The sequence below is a fragment of the Balaenoptera physalus genome, assembly GCF_965194825.1.
Source record: "Balaenoptera physalus genome assembly, chromosome: 3".
NCBI lineage: Eukaryota > Metazoa > Chordata > Mammalia > Artiodactyla > Balaenopteridae > Balaenoptera > Balaenoptera physalus.
Window position 1 is genome coordinate 4,807,369 of NC_138890.1, and position 26,280 is coordinate 4,833,648.

Consider the following 26,280-nt stretch of genomic DNA (forward strand, 5'->3'; position numbering starts at 1 on the left):
GGCCCGGGGCCACCCTCCCACCGTCCCCAAGATCCTCCGTGGCCGCAGGTTTACGTCTCCCCCGCCCCCCGGCCCCACGTGCCGCCCTGCCGCCAGCACCCCTGCCAGCCCTCCCTGCGGTCAGGCGCCAGGCGGCAGGTTTTACTCAGCGCCTTATTTCATCCTCCAAAAGCTCTGAGAGTTAGTCACTGCTCTCACCGCCCCTCGGGCAAGGAAACTGAGGTTTCGTGGCATTTAATCATCTGCCAACGCCACACGGAACCAATAAAGGCCGGACACCGGGTCGGCACACCACAGCCTCGGGCGTGTGCAGACCCCGCGCTTCTGTGTACTCAGCTCCTCCGGCCTGGCCCACGGGTCCCCAGCCCAGGCCGACCAGAACGGGGCTTCCAGGCGGCAGGAGAGAACTGCGGACGGCCAGGGAGAGACAGCGAGGGAAGCAACGCCTGAAATCCCACTGCCAGGATCGAGCCTACCCGCCTAGTAAACAAGTGTTCGGGGAGGGCCACTGAGGCAGCCTGCAGGAGTGACGGTGGCCCTCAGCTGGGGAGGGCAGGTCCATGATGGCTGGTCTAAGCTGAGGGGCTCGCTAAGCAGACAGCACGAAGAACTCGGCAGAGCTGCGGGTACTGACACAGCAGGGTCCACAGATATTTAGTTTGGAATTGCATCTCTCTTTCTCCCTCCCCCCCCCACCACTCACTCACACACATACACACAGAAGATGATGATGTTTCTGGAAGGTGACTTACAGTGGTGACAGTGGCCACTTCAAGGAAACAGGCTGGAAAGGAGACCCGGATTCCTCGCAGCCTCCATATATCACCTTTGCAGTTAGAAGTAAGAGAAGAACTTTAAAAAAGCGTTAAGGAAAGCAGTGCAATGTGGGCTGGAAACCGTGGGCTTTGGGGTCTGAGACCTCCTGGGTGTCACACTGCTGCCTTGCTGTGTGACACCGGACCTGCCACTCCACCTCTCTGAGCCTCGGTGAGAGGAGGAAATAAACCCCCAGGGTTCTGGGTGCACAAGGGAAGGCAAGAGGAGCGGCTGTGACTGGCTGGCAGCACGGCATGGGCAGCAGCTGTCGGGTGGCCCAGGAGGCCAGGAGGCCGCCCCGCGGGTGACCTCAGGGCCTGCCAGGGCCGGGTGCAGGGGGCACAGTCACTGCAGTGCTGCAGGAGACAGCCAGAGAGGCAAACCACCGAGACGCCAGTCAGGACGGCCCGGCTGGAGGTCAGGGGTGCCAGGGACATTCTCTTTCCTTGAAAATGTAACTCTGACATCTGAACATAATGGTGCACGCCCACTGAGGGAAGCTCAGACAGAACACAGTGACCCAGGGGTCAGACTCCGGAGCCCGCTGGCTCCTGCACTTGCTGGGGACATGGAGCAGGTGACATCATGCAGGTGACACCACCAGTTCCTGCCCCGGCTTCCTCACCTGTGAAATGAAGTAACAGACCCCAGCAATGCTGGTCGCCATTCCCCAAGGACGTGGACAAGCTCCAAGCCCCGCTGCCCGTGGAGGAAAGCAAGAGCAAAGCCACAAATGCAGGACAGGAGGAAAGCCCACTGCTCTAGAGCAAAGCCTCACTCACACACGGATGTAAAACCCGCGGGGGAACGGCTGGAGACACACACACCACCACTCACCCCTTAGGAGCAAAGACGCTGGGGGACGGAGGCATGGAAAGGGAAGAGTTTCGCTTTTTTTTTTTTGCTCTGCATGCTTCAGCGTTGTCTGAATTTTTGGTAACCTATATTCTGAATATATCAGTGTATTGATAAGCAATTAGAAATTAAAACAAGGCAGCAGAAAGGCAAAGACTACAATTTAAAGAGCTTTGTATGGAAACAAATACTTTTATGCCTAGAGTTAGCTTCTATTATCTGGAGCCCTAACAATGGTTAGGCCCCAAGCGAACACCAAAAAGGGTGAGAAAGGAGCCAGCAATACAAACACACACGTAAAATGGCAATCTGACAAGGAAACCTGGACCAAAACAGACAAAAAAGAAGAAAGGACGAGGCGTCCTGGGACGAGCCCATGAGTGCTTGGAGCCCAAGGGGACCCAGGCTTCGCTGGTCTCCTCCCTGGACCTCACTGCCCCCCATCTAAGACCCCCCCCCCATCCCCAGTGCTGTCAAAACAAAGAGACACAAGAACCAGGTATGCAAAAACGCGGATCACCTCTCAACCTGGGACTGAGGCTGCCTGAGCCGAAGCTCCATCCAAGAGAGCACCAGGGCTGATGCGGACAAGCCCCCTCCCACTGCCTGCGCCCCCCTCACTTTGGGGGGTGACAGTGCAAACGGCTCGGTCACACAAGTGGGTCAGGCCGCACCTCTTCTGTCGCTCATTCGCTCTTTCAAGGCATGTCTCTGCGGGGCTCCGCACCCACCCTCCAGGAAATACAGGTGCTTCTGGGGCCCCACGCGGAGGAGCAGACGGATGCTACGGGGAAAGACGAACCGAGGCACAGCTGGCCGCCATCCACGCGGCCTGCCACACCTTGGCAGCCCCTGACCTTTCCCTTGGTCTCCTCCCACCATGTCCCCTCTGTCCTGGCTCCTCGGGGATCCACCAGCGAGGCCGACCCCCCTGTTGCTTCGACCAGCAATCGTCCCCGGCGCAGAGCAGCCGCCAGCAGCCGCGCCGCAGAGGGCTGCCCGCCCCCTGAACCCAGCAAGGCCCCAGAGAGCCTGGGAGCCGAGGGGGTGTGCCGGGAGGGCGGTCCCACCAGGGCTGAGGGCCTAATCGCTCAAGACCCACTCTCACCCGCCGTCTCAACCCACACTGAGGGCAAGTGGGGAAAGCCTGACCGGCCGCCACCAGCAAGCCAGGCACCCAGAGCCGCTTCTGCCCGGGGGGCGGGGGAGCTGAGGACGTGGGGGCCAGAGCACCGCCCACAACATGTCGCCGGTTCCGCCACGCTGCCCACGCCGTCGTCCCCCCAGCACAAGTCAGCGGGAATGTCAAAGACGAGGCCTCTGAGGGTTTCCGGCTCAGAAGCCGGCCTCGCTGTTTCAACTTACTTTAAAACAAACAAACAAAAAATTCTTTCTGAATAAAGCCACGCAAACTTCCTAATAAAACGTACCAAGACACCCTTTCTGTGACTTCAGCTAACGGCATCTGAGAAAAGTCACGGAGAGTCAGTGATGGTGAGCGCTCAGTGTCCGGTAACAGCTCGCTGCGGGGCGGGAGTGCAGGGCAGGGAGGACGTCTCATGTTAGCAGAAAACCACCAGAGTACACTTCTTCACGTTCTACGTTTCTGAAAATCGGGCTGTGTCCTCAAGTCAGCAGGCGCCCATGATGTGTTCTCTTTCTCCTCCCGAAGTGTGTCATTAAGTGGACGGTACATCTCACAATGAAGAGGGGCAGAGACCAGAGGAAACGGGGCCAAGGTCAGCTTCGGGGAAGTTTTCGCAGCCCAAACGGCCCAGCTGAGGGCTCCACACCCATGTGTGCCCAGGCCAGCGTTCACTCCCTAACAGACGTCCGCAGGGCACAGGCGAGGGCCGCCGGCCCGATGTGGGATATGACAGAGCAGGTGTCTCTGAACTCAGACGACCTCTCATCCCCACCCTGCCACTGACCCTCTTCTCTCCTCTTGGTCTCACCAATCGCTCCAAGCCAGAAACTCAGGACTAAGGGGCAACCAGCTTTAATTTGCAAAAGAAAAAAATGAGATCAGCTCGTCCGCACCTGCTCTCACCCAAGACCAAGCCCCCAAGCCCCCCTTCATGTGGATACTTCAGGGCCCCTGAGCCCTAGACACCGACCCTGCTTCCCCAGGACACGGACAAGTACTTCTCGCTTGTCAGCCACTGAGTTACTCCCAGGAAGGCCTGGGCCAGGTCTGCCAGTCATGTGACCGTGCTGCCACCAGACAACCTGGGACAGGCCCGGGAGAGGCGCCTCACCGCGGAGTCTGAGGCCAAGGCCACAAGATCTCGCAACCCAAGAGGCAGATGGACCCAGAGGGGTCATAGGGATCGACCCCTCGCTGAGGGTCTAGAGCACACCCACCTGCCACGCACGGGCCTGAGGGGCCTTTTACACAGCGAGCGTGACCGCATCACACACAAGCGGGCTGATCTCTCCAATGCTCCCCAACGCGCTTACCCCTCCCACCCCGGCCTGCCTTTGAACCCACGTGTCCCCAACCCTCACCAGGAAGGGTGTCTTCCCATCCGCTGTGTCCTGCGGGCTCCCACCCACCCGCAAGGCTCTGAGTAAGCCTGGCTTCCTAAGGGAAACCTTTCTCGGCACCTCCCCCTTCACTTCTCAGCGGGTCCCTGTAACGCGCTGGCAGCACCCACGTCCCGGCTTCAGAGCACTGAGGACTGGTGCTGACCTCGCTGCCCTCATCCCTGCTTGTCCAGCGCCTCTTGCCCTGTCGGTCTGGGCGCTCCACCAGACGTGGGACCGGATCTGCTTTGGTCCTCATTGTGTCCTAGACTCGGTAAATATCTGCTGCTTGAATAAATCAATGAAACTGCAGCAAAAACAAAACAAAACAAAAACACCCCAAAAACAGGAGAAAAGCAATTCCCCCATCTCACTGTAAATAAATAAACTTTTCTAAAAACCCTCAACTGCAAAGAATAAATGACAATGGCATTGCCTTCTAGATACCATCTTCCTACAGGCAATTTCCTTCTGCCTCTTTAAACAGCTGTTTCCGAACACGCTGCCAGTGGGTGGGCTGCAAAAACAAACTCATGGGTTTTTAGATTCCCTTTGCCAGACCCAAAGCACAAGCCATTAAAGAAAAAACAATGATAAACTGGACGATCAAAACATAAAACTTTTGCTGGGCAAAAGATACTGTTAAAGAGAATGAAAAGACAAACCACAGTCTTGGAGAAAATATTTATAAATCATGTACCAGATAAAGAACTTGTATCCAGAGTATATAAAGAACTATTCAAACTCAACAATAAGAAAAAAACTAACCCAATTTAAAAAAAAAAAAAAAAAAAGACAAAAATTCTGAAGTCACTTCACTTCTACAAAGAAAATATATGAGTTGCAAATAAATACATGAAAAGATGCTCAAGTGTTATCAGCCATCAGGGAAATGCAAATCAGAATCTAATGAGACACTACTTCACGCCCACCAGGATGGCTGTAATCAGAGAGACAGAAAGTGTGGGCCGGGATGTGGGGACACTGGAACCTCGGACGTTGTTGGTGGGAAGGTAAAATGGGGCAGCTGCTGTGCCACACAGTCTGGCAGCCACTCAGAAAGTTAAACACAGCATTGCCGAAAGACCCAGAGATGCCATTCTTAGGTATATGCCCAAGAGAAATGAAAACATATAGGCTCAGAAAAACTTGTTCACAAAACAGCTAATAGGTGGAAACACCCCAAACGCCCAACAGCTGATGAATGGATACACAAAAGGTGATCCACTCTGAATGGAATATATTCAGCCATAAGAAGGAATGAAGCATGACACATGCTACAACGTGGATGAACCTTGAAAACATTACACTAAATAAAAGAAGCCAGTCACAAAAGGCCACAGAGTGTGTGATTTCATTTATGTGAAACATCCAGAACAGGCAAATCCACAGAGACAGAGAGTGGATTAGTGGTTGCCAGGGGCTGGCAGAGGCAGGAATGGGGAGTGACTGCTAATGGGGATGGGGTTTCTTTTGGGGTGATGGAAATGGTCTGGAATTAGTGGTGATGGTTGCACTGTATGTTTTTAGCTCTGAATATGCTAAAAACCAACGAAATGTACACGTTAAATGGATGAATTATATTGTATATAAATTATATCTCAATAAAGCTATTGAAGAGAGCTACCACTATCTGCCCATTAGAAAGGCAAAATGGGGGACTTCCCTGGCAGTCCAGTGGTTAGGACTTTGCCTTCTAAAGCAGGGGGTGTGGGTTTGATCCTGGTCAGGGAGCTAAGATCCCACATGCCTCCCGGCCAAAAAACCAAAACATAAAAAAGAAGCAATATTGTAACAAATTCAATAAAGACTTAAAAAAAAAAAAAGGCAAAAAGAAGACAACAGAGCTTATCAAGCGCTGGCGAGAACACAGGGCAGCAAGACCCTCCTCCACTGCTGGCGAGGGTGCCAAGTGGCAGCCACTTCAGATGGCGGTGGGCAGTTCTCATAAAGTTCCACCTACCTGTACCGTGTCACCCGGCAACCCCCCTCCTGGGTATTTACCCAAGGGGACTGAAAACTTATATCCACACAAAAACCTGTCTGCAAACGTTTAGGGCAACTTTCTTCATAATCACCAAAAACTGGAAACAACCCAGATGTCCTTCAACCAGCAAATGGATAAACAAATGCAGCATTATCCACACAATAAAGAGGAATGAACTATTCATTCATGTGACAACACGGATGAATCTTAAGTGCATCTCACTAAGTGAAAGAAACCAGACACAAAGGGCTACATATTGTAGGAGTCTATTTATGTGACATTCTGGAAAAGGCAAAACTCTAAGGATGGAAAACAGATGAGTGTTTCTGAGGGACTGAGGGTGGGGGGAGGAGCTGACTTCAAAGGGACAGCGGGAGGGGGTCTGGGGAGGAGCGAAGGGTTCTGTGTGGTGACGCTGGGGTGGATGCAGGACTCGATCATGTCAAAACCCAGAATGAACTTCACTGAAGACAAACTAAAATGGTGATAATAATAATAACCAGATGGGTGGGGAAAGGGAACCCCAGACAGAGCACAGACAATGACTAATGAATCCAACTGTATACACACGAATGACACAACCATACAAGCAACGATGGAGGAAAGGAGCTGTCACAAAGAACTTTTAACTGGATCCTGGAAGGCTGAAGACAAAAACTGCATGCAGACACCGTTACTTTACTTCTCACAGGAATATGGCTTAGAGATTCTGAAACTACTTTCCAGATACACTAAGGTTAAACAAATAAGCAACTACATTGCAGGTAAGGAGATTCAGGTGTCTCCCTTCAGAGAAATAAGTTAAAATCAGCAAGGGTGGGGGTGAGGGGTGTTAGAGGGAACTCAGTGGTGCTGGACCGGAGGTGGAGGCAGAGGCATGAACTGCTGTTTACTTTTGTGTTTACGTATACAGACAGCAGAGGGATGAGCACAGGCAGGGCCTAAAAGCAGTGACGCCCCAGGAGCAACGAACACGCTTTGCTCCCAGATCTTGGTTTTTAAATACCCTTCTCTAATAAAAGGGACCAAGGCTCCTTGGATAAAGGGCTGATTCTAGGGCTGGTGCAGGGGAAAAAACCAAGACGAGCTTGGAGCACCTTGTGGTGCCAGAAAGTGAGGAAGCACCCCAAAAACCACAGGAACATGATGAAAAGGCCCAGGGGCCAACCTGAGGGAGTGCCCACCCACCAGAGTGAGAACAATTTGAACCACCAAACAAATGACGATAGGTCTGGATTATAACCCCCCAAAAACCCCACTAACATTCATGAATCCATACTGATATAAATAAAGGGCTGAATAAATAAATAAATGCAGAAGGGACAACTACCTTACAGAACAATTCCAGCTAATAAATGTAGAAGGAATGAGTGAAATGGAAATCACCATAGAACACACTAATGGATGCCAAAACTAGTGGATGAAGCTTGAAAAAGAAACAAGTGATCTGCATAGTTTCAAAGTATCTCCCCCAAATAGATATTAGTTACTGTGGTGTCTTTAACTCTGCCCACCAGGATGTGGAGCTTAATTTTTCTGCCCTTGAGTGAGGGCTGGCCATAAGCGACTGGCTTCTAACAGTATGGAAAGGGACAGTAATTTCACAGGAGAGACTGGCAGATGCCCCTTAACCAGATCAAGGTAACAACCCTAGTAATAAGTCAAGTTGGTATCAGGTCCACCCTACTATGATGTAACGATGGGGGTGGGGCACGGGCGGGGGGTGGTAGGGTGGGCTCCTCACCTCTGTGGACTTCTTACCAAAACCTACAACCCCAGTCTAATCATGAAAAAACAAACCCAAGTTGGGGAGCATTCTTCAGAATGCCTAGCTAGTATATTTCAAAAACATCAAGGTCATGAAAGACAAGACTAAGAAATTGTCACAGATGGAAGGAGGCAAAAAAAGAGACACAACCACTAAATGCAAGGTAGGGTCCTGGATGGATTCCAGAACAGAAATGGGGAAATCCAAATGAAGCCTATTAACAGGAAGTACTGTACCAATGTTAATGTCTTTGTTTTGATCACGTACGGTGCTCATGTAAGATGTTAACATTAGGGGCAGCTGGATGTGGGGTATATAGGAACTCTCTGTATGATCTTTGCAACTCTTCTGTGTTTCTAAAGTTATTTCAGACTTAAAAGTTAAAAAAAAATTCGTGACGATGAGCCAGTCCATCCTGGTTGGGTTGCTCAAGACACCTTTATGCACATTTGGAGCAACTTGGGTTTGCAAAGCTACCTCTTTGACTGTGAACATTATGGAACCTAAAGACATATCAAGTCCTTCCAATAAAATCTAGTGTCCAAACTGAGATGTGCAGAAAGTGTAAAGCCAAATTTCAAAGACTTAGTATTTTTAAAGAGGAATGTAAAATAGCTTGCTAATATTAAAATACTGACTACACATGTTGAAATGTTAATATTTTGGACATATTGGGTTAAATAAGTTACAGTACTAAAATTAATTTCACCTGTTTCTTGTAACCTTTTTTAATGTGGCCACTAAAAAGTTTCGAGTTACATACGTGGCTTACATATTTCTACTGGACAGCCAGGGCACAAGATATAATTCACTTGTTGGAACAAGAAGGGCTTCAAGGACCTCGGGACACTTCTGGGACAACGAACAGATATCAAGGGAGCATTTCAGCAAGCCTCTGTTCATTTAATTGGTCCTAGGATACTTTACTCATCCTGGACACGCTGCCTGGTCCAGGCATGCTCTCTCAGGCCACAACCAACACCCCAGATCACTTTCCAAAGCAACAACTTAGCCACAGCTCATAGGGTTTTCTGGGTCACATGTGATCAGAGGGTGACCATCTGGATCCCCCTGGATAAGCTCAAGCTCCCAACTCAGAGAAGTTCACATCACACATTCATTCTGCCCAGCAAATTCTGTCAGCATCTAAAAACGGGCACCTATCCAGGATTCCCAAAGAACTCTTACAACTCAACAACCAAAAAAACTACCCAATTCAAAAATGGGCAAAGGACATGAACAGACATGTCTTCAAAGACGATATACAAATGGCCAAAAAGCACATGAAAAGATGCTCGGCAACGTTAGGCACTAGGGAAATGCAAATCAAAACCACAATGAGATGCACTTCACACCCACTAGAGACTGTGTGAGGGTTATAGGAGCTATTAGGTAAAATGCCTAACACAGCCCCTGGCCTATTATCATTCAATACTTTTCTCCCAAGTATAAAATTATCTGAGGTGTAACAATATTATAAGTAATACTGCTCAATATTTATTACATCTCCATAAGTGTAGAAGAAGCATATGACAAAATTCAACACTCGTTTGTGATAAAAACGCTCAACGAACTAGAAATAGAAGCCACAGATGAAAAGCCCACAGCAAACATCACACTCAACAGTGAAAGACTGAAAGCTTTCCTCCAAGATCAGGAACAAGGCAAGGATGCCCGCTTTCACCACTTTTATACAACACCTAGGAAGTAATAGCCAGAGCATTAGGCAAGAAAAAGAAAAAAAAAAGGAAGAAAAGAAAAGAGAGGCATACAAATTGGAAAGGAGGAAGTAAAATTACCTCTTATTGAAGATGACATAATTTTACACGTAGAAAATCCTAGATTACGCACAGACACACACACACAGACACAAAACTGTTAGAACTAATAAATTAGCAAAGTTACAAGATACAAAATCAACACACACAAAAAAATCAGCTGCAGTTCTATACACTAACAACGAACAATGTGAAAAGGAAATTAAGAAAACAATTCCACCTACAACAGCATCAAAAAGAATAAAATACTTAGAGATTAACCAAGGAAGTAAAGATTTGTACAATGAAAACTATAAAACATTGCTGAAAGAATTAGACATAAATGAAAAAATATTCCATGCTCATGAATTCAGAAGACTTTGTATTGTTAAAATGTCAAACTACCTAAAGTAATCTAGGGATTCAGTGCAATCCGATCAAAATACCATTGACATTTTTTTTTTTTTGCAGAAATATAAAAATCTACCCTAAAATTCATATGGAGCCTCAAGGGACCTCAAATAGCCAAAAAAATCTTTAAAAATAAGAATAAACTTGGAAAACTCACACTTCCTGACTTCAAAATTTACTACAAAATAGGGAGCCCAGAAATAAACCCACACATTTATGGTCAATTAATCTATGACAAAGGAGGGAAGCATATACAATGGAGAGAAGACAGTCTCTTCAATTAAGTGATGCTGGGAAAACTGGACAGCTACACGTGAAAGAATGAAATTAGAGCGTTCTCTAACACCACATACAAAAATAAACTCAAAATGGATTAAAGACCTAAATGTAAGACTGTAAACCATAAAACTCCTGGAGGAAAACATAAGCTGAACACTCTTTAACATAAATTATAGCAATAATTTTTTGATGTCTCCTGAAGCAAAGGAAATAATAGCAAAACTAAACAAATGGGACCTAATTAAACTTAAAAGCTATTGCACAACAAAGGAAGCCATCGACAAAACAAAAAGACAATCTACTGAATGGGAGAAGATATTTGCAAAGGATATGACTGATAAGGTGTTAATAGCCAAAATACATAAATAGCTCATACCACTCAACATCAGAAAAACAAACAACTCAATTAAAAAATGGGCAGAAGACCTGAGTGGACATTTTTCCAAAGGGGACATGCAGGTGGCAAACAGGCACAGGAAAAGATGCTCAACAACATTAATCATCAGAGAAACGCAAATTAAAACCACAATGAGATAGCACCTCACCCGTCAGAATGGCTATCATCAAAAAGAATGCAAATAACAAATGTTGGCAACAATGTGGAGAAAAGGGAACACTTGTGCACTGTTGGTGGGAATGTACTTGGTACAGCCACTGTGGAAAACAGAATGGAGGTTTCCTAAAAAACTAAAAATAGAACTTCCATATGACCCAGCAATTCCACTCCTGGGTATATATCTGAAAAAAAATAAAAACACTAATTTGAAAAGATACGGCAGCAGTATTTACAACTGCCAAGATACGGAAGCAACCTAAGTGTCCATCAACAGACGAATGGATAAAGAAGATGTGGTATACACACACACACACACACACACACACACACACACACACCACAGAATACTACTTAACCATAAAAAAGAATAGGGCTTCCCTGGTGGCGCAGTGGTTGAGAATCAGCCTGCCAATGCAGGGGACATGGGTTCGAGCCCTGGTCTGGGAAGATCCCACATGCCGCGGAGCAACTGGGCCCGTGAGCCACAGTTACTGAGCCTGCATCTGGAGCCTGTGCTCCGCAACAAGAGAGGCCGCAATAATGAAAGGCCCGCGCACCGCGATGAAGAGTGGCCCCCGCTTGCCGCAGCTGGAGAGAGCCCTTGCGCAGAAACGAAGACCCAACACAGCCATAAATAAATAAATTGTATAACTTAAAAAAAAAAAAAAAGAATAAAATTTTGCCATTTGCAACAACATGGATGGACTTGGAGGGTATTATGCTAAATGAAATAAGACAAACACTGTATGATACTACTCATATGTGAAATCTGAAAAATAAAACAAACTAGTGAATATAACAAAAAGGAAACAGATTCACAGATATAGAGAACAAACTAGTGGTTACCAGTAAGGAGAGTGAAGAGGAGAGGGGCAAGATAGGGGTGGGGGTTAAGAGGTACAAAACAAGCTATGAAGATACATTATACAGCACAGGAAAAATAGCCAATACTTTATAATAACTATAAATGGAGTGTAACCTTTAAAAATTGTGAATCATTATGTTGTACACTTGTAACTTATTTAATATTGTACATCAACTATACTTCAATTAAAAAAAAATTTTTTTAAACACTACAAAGCTATGGTAATTGAAACAGTGTGGTACTGGTCATAAAGACAGATATACAGACCAATGAAGTAGACTAGAAAGTCCAGAAATAAACCCTCATATGTGGTCAAATGATTTTCAACAGGGCATCAAGACCATTCAACAGGAAAATGACAGTCTTCTCAACAAATGGTGCTAGGAAAACTGGATATCTACGTCCAAAAGAACGAAGTTCAACCCTTACCTAACACCATATCCAAAAATTTATTCAATATGGACCAAACACCTAAATGTAAGAGCCAAAGCTATAAAATTCTTAGAAGAAAACACAGGGCAAAAGCTTCACAATACTGGATTTGATAATGATTTCTTGGATATGACACCAAAGGTACAGGCAAGAAAAGGAGAAATAGACAAATCGGACTTCATGAAAATTAAAAATGTTTATTCATCAAAGTACATGACCAACAGAGTGAAAAGGCAACCTACAGAAAGGAAGAAAATACTTACAAATCATATATGTGATAATGGATTATTACCCAAAATATATAGAGAACTCCTAAAACTCAACAACAAAACAAAACCAAACAACCCAATTCAAAAATAGGCAAAGGAGTCAAATAGATATTTTTCCAAAGAAGATATACAAATGCCCAATAAGCACATGAAAAGATGCTCAACATCACTAATCGTTAGAAGCAGCAAATCAAAACCACAATGAAGGAATTCCCGGGCGGTCCAGTGGTTAGGACGTGGTGCATTCATGGCCGAGGGCCTGGGTTCAATCCCTGGTCAGGGAACTAAGATCCCACGAGCCGTGCAGCATGGCCAACAACGACAATAACAACCACAACCACAACCACAAGGAGATACCACCTCACACATTACTACTGATGCTATCAAAAAAAAAAAAAAAAAAGAGAGAGAGAGAAAGCAACAAGTGTTGACAAGGATGTGGAGAAACTGGAACCCTCGTGTACTGTTGGTGAGAATGTAAAATGGTACAGCTGCTGTGGAAAACAGCATGGTAGTTCCTCAAAATACTGAAATAGATTTACTATATATATAATCCAGCAATTCTACTTCTGGGTATGTATCCAAAAGAACTGAAAGCCCACAACACAGTAAATCAACTATACTTCAATAAAAAAATTAAAAGAATTGAAAGCATGGTCTCAAAGAGATTATCTGTATACTCATGTTCACAGCAGCATTATTCCCAGTAGCTAAAACACAGAAGCAACCCAAGTGCCCAAGATAGATGAATGGATAAGCAAAATGTGGTATATCCATACAATGGAATATTGTTCTGCCTTAAAAAGGAATGAAACAATGACACACACTACAATGTGGATGAACCTTGAAAACACTGCAAATACAAAGGACAATATTGTATGATTTCACTCACATGAAGTACCCATAATAGGCAAATTCAGAGAGACAGAAAGTAGAATAGAGGACTGAGGGTAGGAGAGGTTATTATTTAATTGGTACAGTTTTATTTGGGATGATCAAAAAGTTCTGGAAACAGATAGAAGTGATGGCTGCACAACACTGTGCATATTCTTTTTTTTTTTTTTTTTTTTACTTTTTTGGTGAATTTTTTATTGTGATAAAATATACGTAACATAATACTTAACATTTTAACCATTTTCAAGCGTACAATTCAGTGGCGTTAAGTATATTCATGATGTTGTGCAACCACTGTCACTATCCATTTCCAGAAATTTCTCATCATCCGAAACGAAAACTCTGTACCCATTAAACAATAATTCCCCCAGTCCCTGGTAACCACTATTCTACTTTCTGTCTCTGTGAATTTGCCTATTCTAGATACTTTAAACAAGTGGAAGAACATAATATTTGGCCTTTTGTGTCTGGCTTATTTCACATCGTGTGTATTCTTAATGCCACTGAATTATACATCTAAAAATGGCTAAAATGATAAATACTATGTTACAGACACAGATACACCACAAACCACACATGACAAAATCAAGCTGAACTACATCAAAATCAAGAACTTCTGCTCTTTACAGGACACTAAGAGACTGAGAGACCGAAAAGACAAGCCATAGATGAAGAAAATACCTGCAAAAGGAAGGTTTGATAAAGGACTGATATCCGGAATATCACTATTATACACTCAATATATTATACACTCTATCACTATTATACACTCAATAGTAAGAAAATAGACATCCCAATTTTAAAAAATGGTCAGACACTCTGAACAGACACCTCATCAAAGAAGTTAAAGGCAAATAAGCTATGAAAATACGCTCAATGCCATAAGTCATTAGGGAAAAGTCCAGAACCAGATGGTTTCACTGGTAAACACTACCAAACATTCTAAGAATTAACAACAATTTTACTCAAACTCTTCCAAAAATAGAAGAGGAAGGAACACTGCTTAACACATTCTATGAAGTCAGTATTATTACCCTGATACCACAGCCAGACAAAAATACCACAAGAAAACTACTGATCAATATTCCTTGTGAATATAAAATTCTCAAAAAAATACTAGCAAACCAAATCCAACAGCATATTAAAAAAGATTATACACATAACCAAGTGGAAATTTATCCCAGGAATGCAGGAATGGTTCAATCATTGTAATATACCACATTAATAAAATAAAGGAAAAAAACCCACATGATTATCTCAACAGAGGCAGAAAAAGTGTTTGAAAAAATGTTATGCCCTTTCATGAAAACACTCAGTAAAATAGGAATAAAAGGGGACTTCCTTAACCTGATAGAGGGCATTTATGAGAAAAACCACTGCTAACATCATACTTGGTGGTAGAAGACTGAACATTTTCCCTCAAAGATCAGGAACAAAGTAAGAAAGACCACTTTCATCATTACTAGTCAAGACTGTACTGAAGTCCTAGCCAGATCAATGAGGCAAGAAGAAGAAAAAAGGCATCCAAACTGAGAAGAAAAAAGTAAAACTATCTCCATTTGCACGTATCTTTTATGTAGAAAATCCCAAAGAAGCCACAAAAAATTACTAAAGATAATAAACAGATTCAGTAAAGTTGCAGGGTACAAGATCAACACACACAAAAATCAGTTACGTTTCTATATACCAGCAATGAACATTCCAAAAGGAAATTAAGGAAACAATTCCATTTACAATAGCATGCAACAGAGTAAAATATCTAGGAATAAATTTAACCAAGAAAGTAAAATACTTGTACACTGCAAAGTACAAAATGTTTCTGAAAGAAATTAAAGAAGACCTAATCAAACGGAAAGACATCCCATGTTCTTGGATTGGAAGACTTCAATATTGTTACGATGGTAATGTCTCCAAAGTATTTACAGATTCAATGCAATCTGTATCAAAATTTCAGTGGTCTTTTCTGCAAAAATGGAAAAGCCAAGTGTCAAATTCATATGTAATCCCAAGAGGCCCACGAAAACCAAAACCATATTAAAAAAACAAACAAAAACCCCCACAAAGTTGGAGGACCCACATATCCTGATTTCAAAACTTTCTACAAAACTACAGTAATCAAAACAGTATGGTACTAGTATAAGGACAGACATAAAGACCAATGGAATAGAATTGAGAGTCCAGAAATAAAACCAACCATACACGACCAACTGATATTCAACAAGGATGCTAAAGCCACTCCACGGGGGAAAACAATCTCTTCAACAAATGGTGAGGGGATAACGTAACGATCACATGCAGAAGAATGAAGTTAGACCCTACACCTCATCCCACACACAAAAATTAACTCAAAATGGGTCAACTATCTAAATATAAGAACTAAAACTATAAAACTAGTACAGGGAAACATAGGGGTAAATCTTCATGACCTCAGATTTGGCAATGGAGTCTGAGATTTGACACCAAAAGTGTAACGGAAGAAGAAAAGTAGATAACTTGAGCTTCATAAAAATTAAAAACTTCTGTGTATCAAAGAACATTATCAGAATGTGATAAAAACCCAAAGAATGGCAGAAAACATTTGCAGATCACACATCCGGTAAGAGTTTAATACCCAGAATATATTAAAAACTCTTACAACTTAACAAATTAAAAAAATAAATATTAAAAAAATGGGCGAAAGATGTATACAGCCATTTCTCCAAAGAAGATACATAAATGGCCAACAGCAGGTGAGATGTTCAACACCACTGTCATTAAGGAAATTCAAATCAAAACCTCAATGTGCTACCACTTCACACCCACTACGATGGCTACCATAAAACAAAAACAGGAAATAACAGGCACTATTGAGGATGGGGAGAAATAGGAACTGTCCTACACTGCTGGTGGGAATATGTAGAGAAGAGTTTGACAGGTCCTCAAAAAAGTTAAACACAGAATTAGCACATGACCCAGCAATTCCACTCCTAGGCATACGCTCCACAGAACTGGAGACTGGAACGCAAACATGTACACGTCCACGCACGTCCACAGCAGCATGAGTCACAGCAGCGAGTAGGCGGAAACAGCCCAGACGTCTACAAACAGATGAGTGGATAAACAAACTGTGGCACAGTGGATCTTCAATATTCGTGCGTTCCCTGTTTCTGTATTCAGCTACTCACTAAAATTACCTATAAACCCAAAATCAGTCCTCGTGGCTTTCATGTCCACTGGCAGACAGGCACCGAGTGGTGAGAAAGGAGCTGGCTGCAGGCTCGTCCCCGGCTGCTGTGAAACAAGCTGCACTCGGCCTTCCTGTGCAGTTCTCACACTGAACGAGTGGCCTTCTCACCATGTATGTAGTGCCATTTTTACCAAATTTTTGTGCTTCTGCCATCTGAAATGGCCCCAAGCACAGTGCTGAAGTGCTGTCTAGGGTTCCCAAGCCCAGGAGGGCTGTGATGTGCCTTACAGAGAAAATATGTCTGCTGGACAAGCTTGGTTCAGGCATGAATGATGGTGCTTGGGCTGTGAGTTCAATGTTAATGAATCAACAGTGTACAGTAAATAAGGAGGCTTCAAACAGAAGCACTCAGGAAACAAGGTTATGTATCCATCAGTTGACAAAACTGTGACCAGAGGCTTGCAGGAACTTAACCCTTTAGGCCCCCTCTAGCAACCGTTCAGTTTTCACTCACTCAATGTTCCTGGTGACCTTACAGAGCATAACTATTTCGAGTAACGAGAATCGACTGTATATACATGTGTATCTCCATACAGTGGAGTATTTCATTCAGCCATAAAAAGGAATGAAGTACTGGCACATGCTACAACTTGAATGAACCTGGAAAACACTATGCTAAGTGAAAGAAGCCACACACAAAAAGACACATGTTGTATGATTCGTTTTGTATGAAATATCCAGAATAGGCAAATCCACAGACGGAAAGCAGATTAGAGGCTCCCAGAAGATGAGGGTCGGGGGGACGGGGAGATGAAAAATTTGAAACTAGAGAGGCAGTGGCTGCATAACATTATGAATGCATTAAATGCCACTGAACTGTACACTGTAAAACGCTTAACTGCACGTTACGTGAATTTCACCTCAATAAAAATTTTATTTTACAATTGTGGCATCATAGAAAGATATTTGGCATTTGCACTCAGTTCCCGGTCTTGGAATTTCCTGAGTGACGGGGTGACAGGAGCGTCTTTTGTTCTAACGAGGCGGCTCTTGGTGGGTCCCTAGATGGTTTCAGGATGGGGCTGGTCCCCAGAAAGACCAAGTCTTGATTAAAAGCTCATCCCCCTCTCCCGACCTCCAAGCTCCGGGGAGGGGGAGGGCTGGAGATTGAGTCAGTCAGCAGTGGCCAATGACTGACTCATGCCTACACAACGAAGCTTCCATAAAACCCCTAAACACGGGGTTCGGAGACCTCAGGGAGGACAGGTGAGCGTGGAAGTGCCAGGAGGGCGGTGCGTGGAAGGAGAGGCCCCAGAAGCCCGCCCCTGCCCACATCGGGCCCCCTGCCTCTCTCCCACCTGGCTGTTCCTGAATTACATCCCATATACTAAACCGGAAACAGGGAGTAAAATGCTGATCAGAGTTTTGTGAGCTGTTCTAGCAAATTCCGGAACCTGAGGGGGTTGTGGGAACCCCCGATGGATAGCTGATCCGTCAGAAGTACAGGAGGCGCAGCACAGACCTGTGGCTGTTGTCTGAACCGGGGACAGCCCTGTGGGGCTGACCCCTGACCTGCAGGTCTGCGCTAATTCGAGTGGCTAGTGTCAGAAGCGAACTGAACTGCTGGACACTCCAATGGTGCCTGGAGAATCAGAGCCGGAAGAGAGGTGCTGGGAAGGACACCGTGCATTTGGAGTCAGAAGCATGTGAGTAAAAACCGCTCAACGGATGTCCCCGGTGGCGCAGTGGCTAAGACTCCGCGCTCCCAATGCAGGGGGCCCGGGTTCCACCCCTGGTCAGGGAACTAGGTCCCACGTGCCGCAACTAAGAGCCCGCGTGCGGCAACTAAAGATCCCACATGCCACAACTAAGACCCAGCGCAGCCGCATAAATAAATAAATAAAATTTTAAAAAGTATTAAAAAAAAGAAGACACACGGAGATTACTTTTATTAAGTCAGACAGACCCACCCCCACACCGCTTCTTTTTTTCGCTTGGGGGAAAGGAGGGCTTTATCTGTAAAAGAACATCCTGCCAACAGGTCAAACGGAACGTGGCCTCAGATAAGTTTTAGCGCCAAACACCACATAACACAGAATTTCTCCATTTCACAGCCAGTGCCACTGAGGCTAGAACGCCTCACGCTCACACGAGAAAACATCCCGCGTCTGAGAAAGTGTCCTTTCTGCTCTGGGTGCAGATCCACCCCACTGTCCGGAGAGGCCACACGTCATCCTGGGGCCTGAAGGCCTCAGAGGCTGCCTGCTCCACTCACCCCGCTCACCCAGGCGGACCCAGCAGTGACATCAACGACACACGTGGATGAAGCCCTTACTCCGTGCTGGGTACTGGGCCACACGCTCTACCTTCCATCACTCCAAATCTTCCCAACAGCCTGAGAAACAGACACAATTAGGAACCCATCTCATGGACAGAGAAACTGGGGCCAAGAGAAGTGGGCTGTCCACAGTTGCTCCACCTCTTCTCAGCAGGACAAAGATCAGCTCACCTTACTGACAGCTGAACAGTGAGGCAGGGCTGACACCCAACGGCAGCCCTTGCCTATGGCAGGGGGGGAAAGTCACGAGCAGACGCTCTCACCATGTCCCTGGTTCACACGCATCCCACGCCTGCAGAAGCTGCTTTTGCCATGAACCGGCACTCACTTTTCCACACACGTCCCTCAACAGGGACCCACATTTAGACAACATCTGTATGACACGATACCTAAAACAATACTGTCCCTGTCACCCAGAAGCAAGTAAACAACAGAATTCATGAGGAGCTGTCATCCCGGGCCACGCCTGTCTCGGGTATTGAAGCAACGGGTGCGCGTGCGTGAACACACGCTCTGCTGGGCCAAACCCCAGCTCCGCCAATCATGGTGCAGCACTGCCCACACGACTGGGCATCCAGGCGCCCCTTCATGCAGACTGGGGAGATGACCGCCCTCCGGGGCCTGTCCGGGTACTAAGTAATAAGCACCGCTCAGCAGAGGGCCTGGCACAGCACACGCACCCCACAGGACCTGTGACGGGACCCGCACCCCTTCCCGCGATGGGCCTTGCAGCGCAGGGCTGCCCGCTACAGCCCTGAGGGCAACGCCCCCACCAGGAACGGAGGAGTCTCGTAACGGGATGCAGGGCACAGGAGAGCACCCAGCACTTATCCTGAGAAAGGGCTCACAGGGCCACGCCGGACCCAGCGCCCAACCCTGCAGATACCAAGGCACCCGCGGCTCAGCGCTCCCTCCCAGTGGACTCACTCTGTCTCCCCAACCACCCAGAGGGGCTACAATCAGCATCCCGTTTGCACAGCCTCCCCACGGGGGGCCCCAGGACTCACCCCAGCACTGGCCCCCCGCCCCACGTGGACGCCCCCCTCTCCGCGCTCCCGGAGCAGCAGGAGGCCTCCCTGAGCATGGTCCCTAAGCTGCAGGGCGCCAGCCCCCTCGTGGTGCAGTATCCATCCCCCACCCGTGCGGACAGGCTGGGCTCTCCTCTCAACAGTGGCCGGTCACCGGGACTCTCAGGCCTCGACGCCCAGAGAGCCTCGGGATGACCCGCAGGCCCCGCCGCCAAATCCCGCTGAGCCGCACCTGCTGAGATGGCCCTTGGTGCCCAGGGGACCGCGGTGCCCACCTGAGCTCCACCCCAGAGGCCTCTGACGCCACGGGTTCTCAGAACAAGGGGCTCGTTAAGTGAGTGGTGGCACTCTCGGGCCCCGCAGGGGGATGTCCTTCCTGAAAGATGGCAGAGCCGCCCACAGCCAGTCTAGCTGGACCCGTGGAGGAGCACCAGCCAGCCAGCCACCTTGGAGCCAGCGAAGGTCACCGCTGGCCGCTGGGCGGCACCTGTGAGGATCAGCAGAGGCACGCTGCCAGGGAGGCAACTGTTAAATGTTGGTTACTGCGCTTTAAAAAAAAAAAAAAAAAAGCTATGGTCTGAATGTGTCCCCCGCCAATTCCTACGCTGACTCCCACCCCCCACGTGATGGTGCTGGGAGGGGCTTAAGTCACGAGAATGGAGCCCTCGGGAATGGGATTAACACTTCCAGAAAGAGCCCCTAGGCCCCTCGCCGCTTCCACCCTGTGAGGGCACAGCGAGAAGCCCGTGACCCAGAGGACGGAGGACGGCCCTCACCCGACCACGCCAGCACCGGATCCCAGACTTCCAGCCATCAGGACGCTGAGCAAACCATTTCTGTTGTTTATGAGCCGTCCAGTCTGTAGTATTTTGTTACAGCAGCCTGAACGGTCTATGACTATTTCTATTTTTTTCATTGTAAATGTTTAGAAAATACATATGGAGAGAAATAATACAAAACCCTGCTGTGATCCTGCCACCCAGATTACCTTTGTTAACATCTTTCATGTATATAATTCCTTTTTTCTATAAATGACACACATATAACTTGCTTTCCTCATTCAACAACATTAAAAGCTCTTTCCCCCAAGGTCGTCAAAGATTCTGTTCAGAAGATGCATAAGTGCATCCAACCAACAGCCCACTGTCAGACGTCTAACAACTTCCAGATCTTCGCCCCTCCTCCCACGAGGTGACAACCCCTCTAGGACAGGCCACAGACTCCGGCGCCGCCCCAGCACGTGGTGGCTGAGCCGGGGACGCCGCCACTTTCAGGACGACTTATGGCGACGTGCCCCGGTGCTCCCCCACTTGCCGCCGCAACGTGCCCGGCTCCCCAGCCCCGCCACTACGGGAGGGATGCGCGCGACGCTCCGCCCGCGGGCGCCCAACATGCAGTCTCTGCCACACATGCCAACATCCACCCTGTCACCCGGCGCTGCCGGTCCCACCGGCCCTTGTGTGAGCTGTGCGTCCTCCTTTCTGTCACCCGGGCTCCTACCTTGTTCTTGAAGTACACCTCGATGGGCATGATGAAGCCTGCGTAACCCGACTCCTCCACTTTGTAGGGGGGCTCCTTGCACACTGAAAAGAAAGGGAAAACCGCTGTCAGCTCTAGGAGGCCAGCTCCCCAGCGTGGGAAACCCCAAGCCCTGTTCCATGTCAGAGGGGTCAAGAGGGAGAGAAGGAGCGGAGCAGGCCGCGGGCCACACAGGTTCAACTGACTCAGGGCAGCACAGCAGTGCGGTTCAGCGAGGCGCCGGGCCAGGGGGCCCCTGGTCTCCCAGCAGGGCAGGCACTCTGCTGTGCCCTCCTCCTGTCATCGCTCACTCAAACATGGACACTGAGGCCCCGCTTGGGCCAGCTTGGGGCCAGAGACACGGACGCCAGGAGATGGAGATGGAGATGGCCCGGTCCCAGCGGGGGCTCGCCTGGGTTCCACCTCAGCACCTAACCAAAGCATTCCCAGGTGACGAGTGATGAGAGAGGGAGGAAGGGAGGGAGGGGGAGAAAGAAACTAAGAAGAACAGTAAAATAGAGGTAAAACAATCTCCCGCAGTCTCACCCTCCAGGATGAACTGTCAATGTTTTGACAGGTATGCTGTCATTATGCAAGTAACGTGACAATATTGTTCTCCCGCATGTAAGAAAAAAAAATCAGAACAGTACAGAACAAATCCCCCTTGTCCTCCGCCCCTCCCTCTCCCGAGGCAACCACGACCAGGAGATAGGAAAAAATCCTGCCAACGGTTAAAACCTTTACACACGTATGTCTGTAGTGTAATTATTAAGGGGGCCAGAAATCGCCGGAAAACAGTGCATTGGAACATAATGAAACATGACTTTTTAAAAATTAAAACCTTGTAAGATTTTCCTTAAAAAAAAAAAAAATCACTTAAAATATTATATACCTCAAACATCTCACATGTCTCATCTATCTGCGCAAACAAAACTGGTGAGGGGGTGGGTTTAGAGTAACTGGGGACCCGCAAGGCCAGGGCTGGCTGGACAGCCTTGCACAGGACCCCGCTCTGCAAACCACAGGGGCGGGGCTCCAGGGAGCTGTGCGGACTGACGGGTAAGACGGCCCCCAGGGCTCCCCCTGCCCCTGCGCCAGCCACCTGCCCTCCAAGCCCAGCTCCCGCTCCCCCCACACCCCCCAGGAGGGCTCAGCCTGCGCTTCAGGCTCCAGTCCCCACAGCCCGGGGCTCGAGGCTTGCTCAGCTGGATGGACTTCCCTGCCAGGGGCGAGGGGGCCGTGCCGACCCGGCCGTGGGACCCACCACCCCCGCAGCACAGCCTCCCGGGGGGCAGCAGTAGCCCGGCTGCCTCGGCTGAGCGCCCTGAGCACTGTCACCTGACCTCGGGGCCCGCAGGGAGTCATTACTGCTACCAAACGCTGCACTCGCGCATTCGTGCATTCACTCCACCACTATCCGCATCTGACGGTGTCAGGTGCCCGGCTGACGCCAGAGGCCAAGGGGACACCTCTGGTCCCCAGGAGTAAGCTCAGTCACCTTCACTCTGACGGTCAGCCCTCCTGGAAGTAAGGAGTGCCCCTGCCTGCAGGCTGGGTCAACGGGCGGTGGCCCAGGTAGCCTGGGGACACTGTGGGGTTGACCTCGGCCCCAAATCCCTATCCTAGCCAGCTCCTATTCTCCTGCTCCTCAGATGGCCTCCTGGCGGTGCTGGCTGGGCATGTCAGAGGCAGCCCGCCCCAAGCCACCTCCTCATTCCCTCTGAAATCCGCAGCTCCCGGCGTCCTGCAGGTCAGGAGCCCAGCCGTCCACCGCTCCCCCGAGGCCCCGAGGACGCCTCAGCTCCTCCTGCTCCTACAGCTCGCCTGTCACCAAGTGCTGTGAAGGCCACCTCCAAACATCTCTGGGCTGCACCCCGCTGCCTGGCGCCCTGAGCCTCCGCTCCAGCCCCTCACCAGCCGGCCTGCCTCAGGCTTGCTTCCAGGCATCTTCTGCAGGGGCCGCTGGAAGGACCCCTCTGAATCACAGATCTGTGTCCCCTGATGGCTCCCCACTGCCCTCAGGACCAACTTCCAGCCGCTCCAGGGGGCCTGCACAGTGCTCCATCCCCTCCAGGCTCATCTCTCACCAGCCCTGCCACGCTGCCCCTCTCAGATCACAGACCACTTCCTCCGGGACCCTTTCACTGAGCAGCAACCCCCATCCCCCATCAAGCTCCAGGCTGTGGTTCCCTCCTCCGGCCCCGAGCGTCCTGTATCACTTGGTCTCAGGACTCCTTGTGCTTACTGTCTCCACCTTCCTCAATCCTACACGAGCTCCTGTTCACTCAGTGTGACATCCCCAGGGCCAGCACCATGGCCAGACCTTTTGGAAACATTCACTACGTATCTGTCGAATACCGCTGAGCGGGCCACCTGTCACACCTTTGTCAGGTCATCTACTGAAGTGAGAGGTCTGTCCAGGGACAGGAAGAAATCTGGGCACGGAGGCCAGTCACGGCCCGCCTCTCCCCGAGTCTCTCGATCCTGTTTGAGCAGACTCGGGGGGTTTTCCCCAGCTGCATGAACCCTGCCCGCCTAGTGCCCAAGCCCCCACACTGTGAGCGTCCTGCAGTCTGCCTCATGTGCCCCGGCCTCGCACAGGGCCGGGAACCTGCTTGCTTGCTGAATTAACCTGCATCCAGGAAGGAAAGAGGAAGCAGAGAGGAAGGATGGCCTGTTCTCGCTGCACGATCCCCCAGCAGAGGAGGGAGGGACCGGGGACCTGCCTGCACCCTCCACCCCAGTGTCCATCTCCCCCCGCCCACCCCCAGTCTGAATCCCCTCAGCCATGAAGGCCCGAGTCAGGGCCCCTCCCGCAGGGACAGCCCTGGCTTCCCTCGGCCTCTGACCCCCAGGTCACTTACTTCCACTGAGGGCGGTTATCTTTGCACATACACGTGTCACCTCTGATCTTCATCTCTCTACCAGACGACAAGCCCCTTCAGGGAAGGGACCCTGCCGTGCATTTCTCAATCTCTCTCCAAAGGCCTCTCGGAGGACGGGCACTCCCAGGCTGAAAGCCACCTTATCCGTTCAGAGACGGGGCACAGGGGCCAGAGTACGGGCTTCCAGACGTGGGAGACCGAGCAGACGCCACCGGCCTGCCTGCCGTCCCACCTGAGGGCCCGTGGCAAGCAAAGTGAGGCCAGTAGGAAACCAAATAATGCCGGGAGAGTAACGGGGAGGGAGGTGATGTGAGCAGTCAAGAACTTTCTGGAAGGCAGAGAGTGGGTGAGAGCACGCCGGGCAAGGAAACAGGAAGAGGAAGCTGCAGTCGGGGACATGGCACGGGTGCTGCAGGGGGGGCCCGAGCCCCGGGAGGCCTGGGCTGGGGCGTCCGCAGGCGCAGTGGAGGGCGGCGGTGGGGAGCGGGTGGCTAGGGGTTTTTCTTAGGGTGATGAAAACGTTCTGGAATGAGAGAGGTGATGGTTGAGCCACTGTATGAACACACTAGACACGTGGGTCGTACACATTAAGGGTGAATTTTATCATGTGTGACTCATACCTCAGTAAAGCAGTTATTAAAAAAAAAAAAAAAAGCCAAACAGAGCGGCTGTGACTGGAACAACAGCCCTGGGGATCCCTCCTGCGACCTTCCCCCACCCCACCCCCCGAGTCACGGGGGACCCATGTCCCGAACCAGAAGCCGCTGGTAAAGCGAACCCATCCTGCCCTAAACAGAGCACTCGGTAAGAGTTCCCACTTGGAGGAAAAGAGGCCAAAGAAACAGGAATACTTTGGGGACCACAAGAGAACTTGGGAAAAGGAAAACAAAAACAAAAACCTACAGTCAATGCCCTCAGATGCAAGACTTGCTCAACAAATGAAAACAAAATACTTTTAAAAAGGAAAATTAGAGAGTAAGAAAGGGCTCTTAGACCTTAGTACAAATATAGTACTTATAATTTTTTAATTCAACAGAAAGACCAGAAAATAAAGTCGATGGAATCTCCCAGAATGTAGAGCAAAAAGACTTTTTTTTTTTTAAAGGGTGAAAGGTGCAAAAACAACTCAGCAGATTAAACAAATGTCAACAGCAGCTAATATTCATAAAGCACCTACTGTATGCCAGGCAGTATTCTCAGCACTTTATACATTTAACTCATTTAATCCTCCCAACAACATTGTGAGGCAGATGCAGTTGTTCCCATTTTACAGATGAAAAGACTTAAACATAGAGAAGTTATGTAATAAGCATCCTAGAATGCGAAAAAAGAAAAATAGGTGGAAAGAAATTGTCAAAGAAATAGAAGCTAAAATGAAGGACACCGGGACTTCCATGGTGGCCCAGTGGTTAAGACTCCACGCTCCCAACGCAGGGGGCCAAGTTCAATCCCTGGTCAGGGAACTAGATCCCGCATGCCACAGGTAAAAGAGCCCACACGTGGCAACAAAGATCCCTCACACAGCAACGAAGATCCAGCATGCCACAACTAAGACCCAGCACAGCCAAATAAATAAATATTTTTAAAAATAATAATAAAAAATAAAATAAAATGAAGGACACCAAATGTCCAACATGATGAACAAACACACAACCAAAAAAGACCCCAGAAACAATGTCATAAAAACCATCTTAAGTCCTTCTGAAGACAAAACAAGAAACTAAGAAACAGGTCATCTGCAACAGAACAAGAACCCAATAGCATCAGACTTCTCAGAAGACAACGAAGCGACACTTTCAAAGCTCTAAGTGATACTAATTCTCCAACTAGAACGTTACACCCAACTAGACTACCATTCAAGTGTGGGAACAGAACAAGGGCAATTCAAATACACTGGGAGTCAAGGAGTTTATTCCCCACACACCTTTCT

General features: G+C 48.3%; 1 protein-coding gene across 3 annotated transcripts in view; it reads right to left on the reverse strand.

Moving 5' to 3' along the window:
* MLLT1 (MLLT1 super elongation complex subunit) overlaps positions 1–26,280 on the reverse strand; it is a 131,854-nt gene that overhangs the window by 24,787 nt on the left and 80,787 nt on the right. For all 3 annotated transcript variants that reach the window (XM_082455183.1, XM_082455184.1, XM_082455182.1), the window contains exon 3: positions 21,448–21,530. In XM_082455183.1, the coding sequence (XP_082311309.1) occupies positions 21,448–21,530 (83 nt within the window). The remainder of the gene's footprint in view (positions 1–21,447; positions 21,531–26,280) is intronic.